Genomic DNA, 13,710 nt, shown 5'->3' with positions numbered 1-13,710 from the left:
TCTCTCTCTCTCTCTCTCTCTCTCTCTCTCTCTCTCTCTCTCTCTCTCCCCCCTTTCAAAATAACTAAATAAACATTAAAAAAAAAAAAAAACCAAACGGTACTGATATCTTTGTTACTCAGTTTCAAGTAGCTATCCTACTTCTGATTCCCTCTCCAAATCTCATTTCATTTCATTTTTCATTTTCATTTCATTTATTTTTTGTGTGTGTCATTTTTCTATGGGTTGCCTCAAAGTTGAGCTTATACACATCTTAAAATCATATATTTATGTTCTTTAAAAATATTTAAGCATCCTATTTTAAAAAGCAGTGTTTCTGTAGCAAGATGGCAAACTGAGTGCACATTTCTAGCATGTATTAATTTTTTTTTTTTAATGTGTATATATATTTGAGAGAGATAGAGACAGAGTGTGAGCTGGGGAGGGGCAGAGAGAGGGGGAGATGCAGAATCCAAAGCAGGCTCCAGGCTCTGAGCTGTCAGCACAGAGCCTGACGTGGGGCTCAAACTGACGAACTGGAGATCATGACCTGAGCCGAAGTCAGGCGCCTAACCGACTCTAACATATATTAAACACTGTTCACTAAGTATTTTAATCTTACCAAATTTAATCCTAACAATGTACCTGGATACTACTATTCCCACTTAACATATGAAAAAATGAAGGTACGGAGAAGTGAAGTAACTTGCCCAAGATCACAAAGTTCATGACTGTAAGTAGTTTCAGAGGAATGCCTAATTCAGTGATGAGCAAGGTGTGGTGGGGGAGTGGGGTGGGGAGGCTGTGGAGACTTTGGGGGACTGTTGGAAGGAGGTACACTGCTGTAGAAGCAGCCAAGTGGGTCAGCTCATTCCCTCCCCACAGGCCATGTGGTAAGTAATTAGTACTGCTTACTCCTAACTTTACCATTAAGTGTGAGTACTTGAAGGAAGAGAGGCAAGTCAGTGTCCCAGAGGGCTGGTGACACCCGGTAAAATGAAAAAAATCACCCTTGCCCAGGAGACTCGGTAGCTATGATACCCTACTGGCCGCACACTCTCCCACATTGATGTAAGTGGAATATTAGAGTCCTTTCCTATCATTGCTGTTTCTTCCTTTGAGTCTGTCAATACTTGCATTATGTGTTCATATGCTCTTATGTTAGATGCATAAATATTTACAAATTTTATATCTTCTGGTTGGGTTGACTCATTTGTTATTCCATTATAACTTTGTCTCTTACTGTAGTCTTTGTGTTTAGGTCTGTTTTGTCTTTTTCTTTTTTAATTTATTTGGAGAGAGAGAGAGAGAGCGCGCACATGAGCGTGTGAACAGGGGAGGGACAGAGAGAGAGGGAGAGAGAATCCCAAGTAGGCTCTGCACATATAGTGCAGACACAGGGTTGGGTCCCCCAACTGTGAGATCATGACCTGAGCTGAAATCAAGAGTTAGACACTTAACCGACTGAGCCACCCAGGTGCCCCTATTTTGTCCTACATAAAAAGCTACCCAGCTTTCTTTAAGTTTCCATTTGCGTGGAATACCTTTTTTCCATCCCTTCACTTTCGGTCTGCATGTATCCTTACGTATGAAGCAAGTCTCTTATAGGTAGTATATAGATGGGTCTTATTTTCTTTGTTGGCAGTTTGAAAGATTTTTTATGGTGGTATGCTTAGATTTTTTTCCCTTTATCTTCTGTGTATCCACTGTAGGTTTTTGCTTTGTAGTTACCATGAAGCTTACATAAAACAACTTACAACAGCCTATAACAACTTAAGTTGACAACAACTTAAGTTTGAACACATCCTAAACCTCTACATTTTTACCCCCACCCCCATTTTATCTTTTTAATGTCATAATTTACATCTTTTTACCTTGTGTATCCATTAAATTATTGTGGTTATAGTTATTACTGTTAGTTTTATCTTTTAACCTTCATACTAGCTTAACACATGATTAACCTAGCACCTTTACAACACTTAGATTATTCTGAATTTTACTATATATTTATTTTTACCAGTGAAATGTATACTTTCATGTCTTTCTGTTACTAATTTGCACCTTTTCATTTCAGTTTAAAGAAGTACCTTTAACATTTATTTTAAGGCTTGTCCAGTGGTGATGAACTCCTTTAGCTTTGGCTTGTCTGGAAAACTCTTGAATGCTCCTTCAGTTGTGAAGGTCAGTTCTGCCATATAGAGTATTCTTGGTTGGCAGGTTTTTTGTTTCTTTCAGCACTTTGAATATGTCATGCCATGGTCTTCTGGCCTGCAACGTTTCTGCTGAAAAATCTGATGACAATCTTATGGGAGTTCCCTTGTATGTAAGAAGTTGTTTTCTTCTTGCTGCCTTTAAGATGGTCTCCTTGTCTTCTAATTTTGACACTTTAATTATAATGTGTCTTACAGTGGGTCTCTTTGGGTTCCTTTTATTTGGAACTCTGAGATTCTTAGATCTGGATATCAGTTTCCTTCCCCATGTTAAGAGAGCTTTCAACCTTTATTTCTTGAAATAAGTTTTCTGCCCCTTTCTGTCTCTTCTACTCCTGGGAGCCCTATGCTGTGAATATTGATCTGCTTGATCTTGTCCCTTGAGTCTCTTAGGCTATCTTTACTTATTTTCATTGTTTTTTCTTTTTGCTGCTTGGGTTAGTTCTACTATCTTATCTTTGAGTTCACTCACCTTTCCTCTGCCTCATCTAGTCTGCTGTTAAACCCCTCTAATGTATGTTTCAGTTCGTCTACTGTGTTCTTCATTCAATCCTGTGACTTCTTTTTGATACTCTCTTATATTTTCTATCTCTGTTGAAATTCTCACAGTGTTCATCAGTTCTTCTGAGCTCAGTGAGCATCTTTATGACTAATATTTTGAATTCTTTATTAGGTAAATCACTTATATTCATTTCATTAAGGTCTTTTTCTGATATTTTCTCTTGTTCTTTTATTTGGAACATATTCCTCTTTTCTCTCATTTTGCTTTACTTACTGTGTTGGTTTCTATGCATTAGATTAAACAGCCACCTCTCCTAGTCGTGAAGGAATGGCCTTGTATTGAACCTTATCATTCACCCTTGCCCTCCGTAGCTCTTGGTTATCCCTGGAACCTTTCAGGATTTCCCAAGTAGCTAATTTATTTTTAGTGGCTCCCAGTACTTAAAGATGTGCCAAGACCTGCCGGTGTCTCAAAGGGGAGGATCTTGGTCAGCATCTAGATTCAGGGCAACTGGAAGCCAGACCCTCAGACAGCAGTTTTTAAAGTATGCAAATATACATCTTTTAGGGGAATACTGGGAGATGGGCATTTCTGTCTGCCCCCTGCATGCTGAACCCTGGGGTGATAATTAGGTAAGAACTGTAAATTCTTCGTTTGCTGCTGTCCCCTTGAACCTGTGAACATAAGCCCTGCTTGCCATTAGAGTCAAACCATCAAAGGGTGTGTCCTCTGGACAGCAGACACAAAATCCAGGGCACCAGACACAACTTCCTTTCTCAGAGACACCAACAACCTGGGCGGACAAGGAGAGTACAAAGATGGCACCCACCAGCCTCCTTCCCGGAGAGTGCCTAAGTAAATGCTGATATGTGTGCCAAACTGGAAGCCTGCCCCTCAGGCCAGATCTTTTACACAAGCAAATAGGCCTCTTTCACCTAAAGACTAGGGTGTGTTTCATTCTTGTGCCTCTGCATTCTGCCCTGGAGAATGGTGGCCAGCCAAGCATGGTTTCTTCATTTGTTATTAGTCCCTTTGGACCCATGACACAAGCCATGCTGGGCAACAGAACCAGATGATCAAGGGATATTCCCTGGACAGCAGACATAAAAACTAGAGCACCAGACATATGTACAAGTTCTCCTCTGGGAGGCACCGGTGCTCTGGAGCATAGCAGAGGGAGTACTTGGAGATAGTACCTGCCCTCTGAGGTCTCTTGAGAGGATTACAGTTGAGTCTTAGATGAGCATTTAATTGGAAGCCTGCTACTCTGGCCACAGCTATAAGAGAAGCAAATAGGGCTCCTTGACAGAAAGACTGAGTGCCTCAGTCTGTTGCCTTTTTGCTGTGCCCTGCGGGGAGTAGCTGGTTTAGAACCCTTTCTCCGTTTGTTAGAAGAGTCCCATGGGACCTGCAGACTTCAGCCCCGTTGGTCGCCAGAGCTGAACAATCTAGAGGTGTCTCCTAGGCAGCAGTTGAAAAAATCAGGGTGCCAAACAAGGAATATATAAGCTTCTTTCCAAGAGATACCAATGACCTGGAGTGAGGCAGAGGGAGCGTACAAAGATGGTGCCTGCTGGCCTCCGTATCTGGAGAGTGTTTCACTAGGGCCCCCTCGACGTATGTTAAATTAGGTGTCTTCCCCTTAGGCCCATGCTTTAAGATAAGCAAGTAAGTCTGTCTCTCACATAAAGTCTGGGCACTTTTCAGTTGGCTCTGCTCTGCCCTGGGTTGGGTGAGTTTGCACTAACTCTTTAAGAACTGTTTCTCAGTTTACTCTAGTCTTGGGAGTCTTGTGGTCACAGGCTCTAGTTGACTTTCAAAGCTAGGGATTTTGGGGTCTCTTCTGTCAGGTGCAGGTTTTAAAGGTTGAGGCACCAGATGTGCAGTTCAAACTCTTTGCTCTTCAGGGAGAGGCTCGGGGTTGTGAGTTCCCTCCTGAGTGGGTAACCATGCTGGGGTTGGGTTTTATGGTGAGGTTGTGTCTTGTCTTTCCCACTTTGTGCGTTTTTTCTCCTTCACTCGATGAGAGGAAGTCACTCATCTAGTTCTGGGGTTTTTTTCCAGAGGAAATAGTTCTGTATGTAGCTTTTAGATTCAGTGTGTCCATGGGGGTAGGTGAGTTTAGTAGGATTCACCTAGGTTGCCATCTTGAACCAGAACTTCCTTATTAGCTATTAACACTTGGTAGGTATTAATCATTTCTAGTAAGATACCACATTTTAAATTCATATATATTGCATTTTAAACAATGAAGACTTGGGGCGCCTGGGTGGCGCAGTCGGTTAAGCGTCCGACTTCAGCCAGGTCACGATCTCGCGGTCCGTGAGTTCGAGCCCCGTGTCGGGCTCTGTGCTGACAGCTCAGAGCCTGGAGCCTGTTTCTGATTCTGTGTCTCCCTCTCTCTCTGCCCCTCGCCCGTTCATGCTCTGTCTCTCTCTGTCCCAAAAATAAACGTTGGAAAAAAAAAATTAAACAATGAAGACTCTTATCTCAGATACAGCATAGTAATTCAATTGGTGTAATGATTTTGGGCATAGATTATTGTGTATGACTAAAAATAGTGATATACTCTCAATGCCCATTTATGCAGGAAAATTAGAGAGCTTACAATACTTGTTTTCAGGACATAATGCAAAGAGGTACTGTAAGCAATTCCACTCCCAGTATTTACTCAAACATGAAAACATGTCCACACACAAAAGTTACTACTCAGCTGTTCATAGTAGCATTATTCATAATAGATAGGGGAAGCACTCATGTCCACCCCCTGATGAACAAATAAACCAAGTTGTATATCCATACAATAGAATATAATTTATCAAAGGAATGACATACCACTTCACACCTAGTAGGATGGGTATAATTAAAAAGACAATAGCAAGTACTGATGAGGATACAAAAAAATTGGAACCCTTTTTTTTTTACATAGATGGTAGAAATGTAATATGGAAAAAAATTTGGTAATTCCTTAAAAAGTTAAATACAGAGTTATCATATGACCAAACAATACCAATCTTAGACACACCTTTGAGAGAACTGAGTCACATGTTCACAGAAAACTTTTACACAGATGTTAATAGTATTGTTATTCATGAGAGCCAAAAGATAAAAAACAACCTAAATGTTAGCTATAAAATAGAATGTGGTACTGTTAAATGCCACAACATGGATGAACCTCGAAAACATTATACTAAGTGAAAGAAGCTAGGCACAAACAACCATCTGTTGTATGATTGCATTCATATGAAATATCCAAAATTGTAAAATCCATAGTAATCATAAGTAGAATAACAGTTGCCAGGGGGCCACTGAAATGGACTGTTACTAGGTATGGGATTTCTTTTTGGGGTGATGCAAGTATTCTGACATTATTTAGTATTGATAGTTACATAACATAGTGAATATACTCAAGTACATTGAAGCATACACTTTAAAATGGTGAATTTTATGTTGTGTAAAATATATCTCCGTAAATAATGCTATATAAAATAATGCTGGGTCTGTGGTCATTTACATTTTATATTTTGATAAATATTTCCAAATTGTCCTACATTGAGATGGCATAATTTTTATTCTCACAAGCTATGTATATGTGCCTGTTTTCCACATTCTTGCCATTTGTGGTACAGCATTAAAAGTTTTAATCTTTGCCAATGTGTTATTGATGAAAAATGAAAAGCTGATATAAATGACTTTTATATTTCTCTAATTATGATCGAGATTGAATATCTTTTCATAACTTAAATGTCATTTAAATTTCCTGTGAATTTCTATTCTTATCCATTACCCATATTTCTATTAGTGTTGGTCTTTTTCTTACTGATTTGTAGAACTTTTTTATATGTTGTCTCTTTTCCCACTTTGTTTTTCTTTTGACTTATGATGTATTTTTACTAGGAACACTGTCCAGGAGTGCTCATTATATAATTGTTCCCTTTTCATGGCTTAAGCCAAGAATTGAAGTCCTGTCTCATTGACATCATTGATGAGGTCTGTTAAATTTTCCAGTATTTAGAGATGCCCAAGTGGCTCAGTAGGTTGAGTGTCCAACTCTTGATTTCGACTCAGGTCATAATCTGAGGGCCGTGGGATTGAGCCCCTCATCGGGCTCCACGCTGAACGTGGAGCCGCTTTGGATTCTCCCTCTTCCTCTCCCCTTTTCACCCACTCACTTGTGCATGCTCTCTCTCTCTCTGTGTCTCTGAAATTAAAAAAAATTTTTCCCAGTACGTATTATTGTACTCCTCAGCTTTGTCAGCTGAATGTATCTATTTGTGTATGTAAATGTGATTGTATCTCTGATACTATTTTAGAATATTTTAAAGGAGAACTGAATGTGGAAGGCAGGCTTTGAATAGATAACCTGAGCCCAAATTTTGACTTTAGACAAGCATTAAAATGAATGTAAGTTATGACTTTTTCTAAAAAATATGTAGAATGAAATCACTAGAAGATAGATGGGATGGAAAATGGATAAATGGGTAGATCTGCAGGGGAAGCAAATGTGTTACCTAGGGGTGAAAAACAGCTGATTGCTGGCGCAGAAACAACCCCCCCACACACACCCCACAGACACACCCTGTGTCAACCGTTGAGCCACTCAGCAGGTTTATTAAGTCCTTTTCTACATTTTTTTAAATACATATATGCCAAGCCCTGTGCCTAGGTGCTGACTGTTCAGCTTTGAATGAATCAGATTTTATCCCTTACCTCATGGAGTTCATAATCTAATGAAGGAGCTAGGCAATAAAAAGGCAAAGCAAACATTACAATTAAGAAAATGTGAAGGAAAATAATATTCCTTGCCTATTTACAGAAGATAACTAAGGACATAGAAGATTTGTGACATACTTCATATATATATAAATTATATATATGTATGTAAATATATATATATTTATATATTTTTTTTCATATATATGTGTATGTGTGTGTGTGTGTGTGTGTGTGTGTGTATATATATATATATATATATATATATATATATATATATATATATGAAAGAGTACAAGCAGGGGAGAGGGGCAGAGGTAGAGAGAGAGAATCTTAAGCAGGTTCCACGCTTACCACAGACCCCAATGTGAGGCTCAATCCCATTACCCTGGGACCATGACCTGAGCCAAAATCAAGAGTCAGATGCTCAACCTACTGAGCCACCTAGGCACCCCTTCATGACATACTTTTGTTAGGGTGATCAATGAAGGCCTTTCTGAGGAGGTAGTGTTTAAGCTGAGACTTAACAGTAATGGAAGGAGTAAGATATGGGAAAGTTAGAGAAGGACATGATGTGCATAAGGGAGCTTCTAATCAAAGACCCTAAGATAACATCTGTGAGAAACAGACAGGAAACCATTATGGCTGGAGCTTAGTAAACTGAGGTAAGAAGTGATCATGCAAGCCCTAGTAAGGACTTTGAACTTTGCATGAGAAAATGCCAAGAGCTATTAAGGAAAGAAGTGACATATTTCAAAAGCCTACACTTGCTTCCAGATGGAGAATGAAGAACTTGGTAAGAAAAGAAGCAGAGATAACAATTATGAGGCTATGGCCAGAGCTATCCCAGATATAAGATGGTGGCAGAATGGATGGAGAAGAACTGTTAAATTCTAGGTATAGGAAGAAGGTAGAATCAACTGGATTTGATGTGTTGGATGTTGTGGATTGTGGAAAGGGAAGGTTTACGAATTAATGTCAGCTATTTGTTATTAAAATCTCTATGTGTTCTGCATGGAATCAAGTATGGGTGGTGGAGTATGGTTTATACATAATGATGTAAGCTGATATTTGTGTAGTGCTTTGAAAATACTGCCACATCTGTTACTCATTTTGGGTTCTTTAATTTTTTTTAATGAAATATGTTGGCAGTTGAAATATTTTCTGAATTCAGTTATAGTTTTCCTGAAGTAGAGCTTAACTGGCATTCGGAAGTGTTGAGGCTACTTAAAATTCTCACACCCAAAAATCAGTCATTCCCCAAACTAAACACTGTCTCTTACAAAATTAGTGTGGAGGGTGTTTTGTTATGTTTTGTTTTGGTGGGTGGGGGGAGGAGATAGTTGTATTTTTTAAGGAATAGGGTAGAAGTTAAAAAAATTTTCCTTAAGAGTATATTTTCATGATGTGTAGTTAGATTTTGTTTGAATGAGATTATAAGGCCAACTATATTTTTATGAAAGATACCAAGAATTTTAAAAACTTGCCACACTGTTACATAATACAGTTAAATTAACAGAAATCACTTCAGATTGCTGTGATTATTTTTAGTTTTGGAATAGAGGTTATGTTGGACACTGTATACTTTGATGGAAAATTCAAATGAAAAATTTAGAGCTACCACAAATACGCTCAGTACTTTCTAGTATTAATTTTGTTATACTTGATATGAATATCTATAAATTGAGTATTTTTCCTAGACCTTTTTCAAAATGCAGTTTTTAGGAATGATCTTCAAATGTTATAGATTTGCAACAACTGATGTATTAGTTCCTCAAGGGAAAAATAAATCAGTCTTATTTGTTTATTTTTCAGAGGTGGCTGGATCCAAACAAACCTATAAGGAAGCAGCTAAAGAGTGAGCATACATATTTACTTGATGTTTTGCAAGTATACTTTATAAAGATAAAGGATTGATATAATCTAATTAATTAGAACTGCTTTTATTACTTCTAGGAGGATCTCCTTACAGTTTGAACTTTAGAGTCAAATTTTTTGTAAGTGACCCCAACAAGTTACAAGAAGAATACACAAGGTGGGTTTATGGAGCATGTTTTTCCTGAAAATATTGTCAAAACTATTATGAAATTTTGAAATTATTTAGGCAAAAATAGATTATCATAGTGTACTTCTGAGCTTCCCAGCCATCACACAGAATAGGGTATAGAGCTTTCATGATAATCGTTTCCTGCCTTCTTGCATGGCTGGGAGGGCTTTAGGAGATTGGGATCCCAGGACCACCCCATCCAACCACAGGCAGCCTCCTGAACCATATAAAATTAGATTTTTCCTTTTTAAAAAAATGGCTAAGAAGCACTTCTGTAACTAATTGAGGTAATTAGATGATACTGCAATTGTATCCAAGTGATGCTGCATTGTGAGAATTGTGCCTTTCATGTAAAAGAATATTCTATGTATATTTTTGTATTTCCATTGAGGCGAACACAGAATTTAGAAAATATATAACCATTATGTGCAGGAGTAATGGTCAATAGGTACCTTCTCCCCCCCCCCCCCCACCATTTTCCTTAAAAGTATAATTGACATACGGTGTTACATTCGTTTCACGTGAGCAGGTACCTTTTTATAAAGAATGTTGGCAGAGAATGCTCTAATACATTCATGTCTTTAAGTGCCCACTTTATTGGCCATTTTAAGTCTGATCTTAAGTTACAGTCTAATTTTGTTGTCACTTCTAAAGGACAAAGTATACACAAAAATGACCCAGATGAGCATTTGAGTGTATGAATGTTAGGTGAACTGTTTAAGGTAGAAATACAGTATGATATCTGTTCCTGAATAATAACTTTGTTTACTGCTTGTAAGACAATTAGTAATCAGGTTTTTTTTTTAAGACTAAAAATTAACATATGATACCTTCCATAAAAATCTTAAATAGAAGAATATAGGTCAGTGCTTGTATTCAAAATTACTCTAAAGGATAAGTGCCAAATTAACAATGTGTGTCTAAAGCTATGTGTAGATAGGTTGTGACATGTTAATATATTGGTCATTGTTTAGAATTCTGTGGTGCTGTGGTGAAACAAAAGAATAAATTAAAGATACTTACCTGTATCTGCCAATCCTCAGGTGTTTATACAGTAGGGTTTTCTGCAGACCAGGTGAGAAAAGTTAGGTTGACCTTCTTAAGAATCCTTTTCTGGGTGTTTGTTGGGGGCCAGGTGTGAAGCTCTTTATAACAGAATTTAGGAGTGTAGCCCCTGGGTTAGGCAGTCCTATCCTTTGAAACTAATAGTATTTCCAAGCTAATTTGTCTTGAAATGCAAAGTTGTGTTATATGAATAACCTTCAATTAAATATTATAGTTCTTAGTCATGTTTTGTTGTTGTTGTTAAATAATTAAAATAACAAAATCCTTTATCTTAATAATTCTTAGTATAAAAATTTCTCTAATTTTGGATTAACTTCAAGGAAACTACTTTGAATTAATGAAAATTGTGAAGTATAAAACATTTTAAAGTGCCTTTTACTATTTGCTGGTAAATATAACCTGAAATAAAGTAGCAAAAGTATTTTATAATACATGTTTTATGTAATCAGATTTTTAAATGTATAAGAAATATTTGCAATTAAAAGACCAATTATTTAAAGTTGGATTTCTAATGTGTTTAACATTCATGAAGTTTGTTAGCATAACACTTAAAATACTGTCAATTATAACCCTATTCATTAATTTACTTCACTCAAAAGAATGTTTTTGAATTTCTTAATGGAGCTTGAATGTGTTGATTCTTTTAAAACCTGTGTTGAAAGCATAAGGAATAAATGTATCTCATTGATAAGTCAAAATATCTTCCTGAAGTAGAAGAAAGTAAAGCCAAGTTTGGTAGTAGTCAAGAGATTAATTTGTGCTCAGTCTGTTGTCAAGAAGATTCTTTGTTTTCACTAGAAATAATGTATTCATTCAAAAATCCTTTATGATAGAATGTCCTAGAGTCTTATATCTGGTGCTGTTTGGTAAAAATGAGTTAAGTACCTAGTTTTTATTATATTACCATAGTGTACATTAGTGAATCTCTACCCCGACTACAACTTAGAATCACTTAGGGGAGCTTTAAAACATGCTGATGCCTTGGACATACCTCCTAGATATTCTGATTCAATTCAGTCTCAGATGGGACCTGTGCACAGGCATTACAAGCTTCCCAGGTGATTCTAATGTGCAGCAGGTTTAAGAAATACTCCTTTAAAACTTTAGTGCTTGGACAACCTTAATGCAGTGGTCATGATTAGTAATATGACACCTTCAGCCACAGTTGCTAAATTTTAAGGACTAGTTTAAACCCACAAAACAGGAAATCTGCTACACCCCCTTACCTTGAGATTCCATTTTAGATTAGTGGTAGGAAAGAGTGGGCCTTATAGAGCTTCCATCAAACTACAGTCATTTGGTGTTAGCAGGTGCTGGCATCCTTAGAATTGGAGTTTTCTCAGGAGTCATGAGGGTACAAATGACAGTTCTTTTTGGTACCTTTTTAGTGCCTAGGTGTACTCGATACATGATAGGTGTTTATGGTATTGGTTATTGTCTGGGTTAGAAAAGTTATATTATTTTAGATTAAACATTTTATTTCTGTATTTACCTCAAGCATTATTAATCTCTCTTAAAAGTCTTAATTGTAAAAATTGGATGTTTGTCACTTGATTTAGGGCCCCTGGGATACAAGTGATATTACTTCCTTTTTACAAGTATAGAAACTAAGGGTCAGCCAAATTTTAAGTAATTTTCTAAAGAACACAGGCTGGTTTAGCTTATGACTTGAATTCTGGTTTCCATTCTATCAGTTGTTACTGGTTGGTGTATAAATAAAATTCGGCAGGCATAGGTATTATTTGTGTAAGATTATAATATTTTGTCAAGGATATACATGCCTTTTTAAACTTAACTATAAGATTGTTTCCCACCAGGAACTTTTAACTTTTAATTATGAAACCAGGTAAACTAGATAGAAATATCTTGTCTTAGATTGAATAAGTAGATAATATTTACAATATTATGCATTATGTATTCTCACAGGGAGTTTACATACTTCTTTAATATATACAGTCAGGATATTTGTATCAGCTTTTTAAAAAAAATTTTTTACAGTGAATATCTGATTCTCTGAAATCCTTAATTAAATTATTTAGTAATTTAAATATTGTCATGTACGCTTTCATAATTTTAATCAGACAACTAAAATTGTTAATGATTTTTGATTTTTGGGGTGTTTTTACTTTTTTCAGTGGGATGAAATAAAAGTCTTAAAATTTCCTATTTAAAGCCACAAAATTTGGTCTTCTGCCAGTGTTCTGCAGCACAGGTGACTTGTTTGCTGCAAGCATTAGGGAATGACTTACCCATTAGCTGGGACTTACAAGAGGACAGTGCCATCTTGTAAGGAACCTCAGCATTCTTTTTTATAGAAATCTTGTATTTTTATTGGTGTTAAAGGAATTTGCTTACTTGGCCATTCTAATGGTAGAGAAGGGGTCTTGGTTTTTGTTTTTGTTTTTTTTTCCTCATCAAAAAGAGCTTTCTTAACTCAAATGAAAATAGAAAGGTGTTTTTCTACAATTAGCAGCTTCCAGCAGGGGGCAGCATAATGATAAGATGATCATAGGCATGTCTTTGCCTCTGGCTTTCTGTCTCAGCAGAAAGGATGGTTTTCTCCAGTTGATCCCCAGTGCATTGCTGCGGTCAGCTCTCTGATGTCTCTGACTCAACTTTTCTGTGTTTCACAGTTCTAATTTCTACAAACACCAATCTTAGAGTATTCTCCTTAATCTCCCTTGGTCATGTAACTCTTAAAGATGTTGAGAAATTTTATAATAGAAGCTAGTGAAAACAAGATATTTGAAGTACAGAATTTTGTCTGTCAAAGAATTTTAATGATTGGAATTCATGAAATATGAAATCTTACTTAAAAATATATCTATGTGTGCTAATATGTAGATTATAAAAGCAAATATGTAATTTGTAAATATTTCAAATATACTTATATTGGTTAATATAAGTATACAGTTTTTAATCCTGAAATGTTATAATTCCAGTAAATGCTAAATGCTGTCTCTCTCTCTCTCTCTCTTTCTTTAAGGTACCAGTATTTTTTGCAAATTAAACAAGACATTCTTACTGGAAGGTGGGCTATTTTAAGTTTTTAGTAATGGGCTTTAAAAGTACTTTCAGTTCTGTATTATTTAAGTAATTCATGATCATCGCAAACAAATTATTGAAAATGGTTGCATGTAGCATCAGTTTTTTTCATCAGATAAGATCATTACTTAACAATTAAAAAGTAAGTC

General features: G+C 36.6%; 1 protein-coding gene across 11 annotated transcripts in view; it reads left to right on the top strand.

Annotated features, from left to right (window-relative positions):
• The window catches only part of PTPN4 (protein tyrosine phosphatase non-receptor type 4), a 230,077-nt gene that overhangs the window by 102,379 nt on the left and 113,988 nt on the right, over positions 1 to 13,710 (top strand). For 3 of the 11 annotated variants that reach the window (XM_040474828.1, XM_040474826.1, XM_040474827.1), the window contains exons 4-6: positions 9,199 to 9,262; positions 9,340 to 9,439; positions 13,503 to 13,547. In XM_040474828.1, the coding sequence (XP_040330762.1) occupies positions 9,199 to 9,262; positions 9,340 to 9,439; positions 13,503 to 13,547 (209 nt within the window). Of the gene's footprint in view, positions 1 to 2,085; positions 2,161 to 9,198; positions 9,263 to 9,339; positions 9,440 to 13,502; positions 13,548 to 13,710 lie in introns of those variants that run through there. The other 8 variants (XM_040474832.1, XM_040474831.1, XM_040474836.1 and 5 more) reach the window with 7 other exon arrangements.

The sequence above is a fragment of the Herpailurus yagouaroundi genome, unplaced genomic scaffold (genome assembly GCF_014898765.1).
Source record: "Herpailurus yagouaroundi ecotype Mexico unplaced genomic scaffold, PumYag 140, whole genome shotgun sequence".
NCBI classification, from domain to species: Eukaryota; Metazoa; Chordata; class Mammalia; order Carnivora; family Felidae; genus Herpailurus; species Herpailurus yagouaroundi.
The sequence above is the reverse complement of the archived record's forward strand: the minus strand, read 5'-3'. Positions and strand labels throughout refer to the sequence as shown.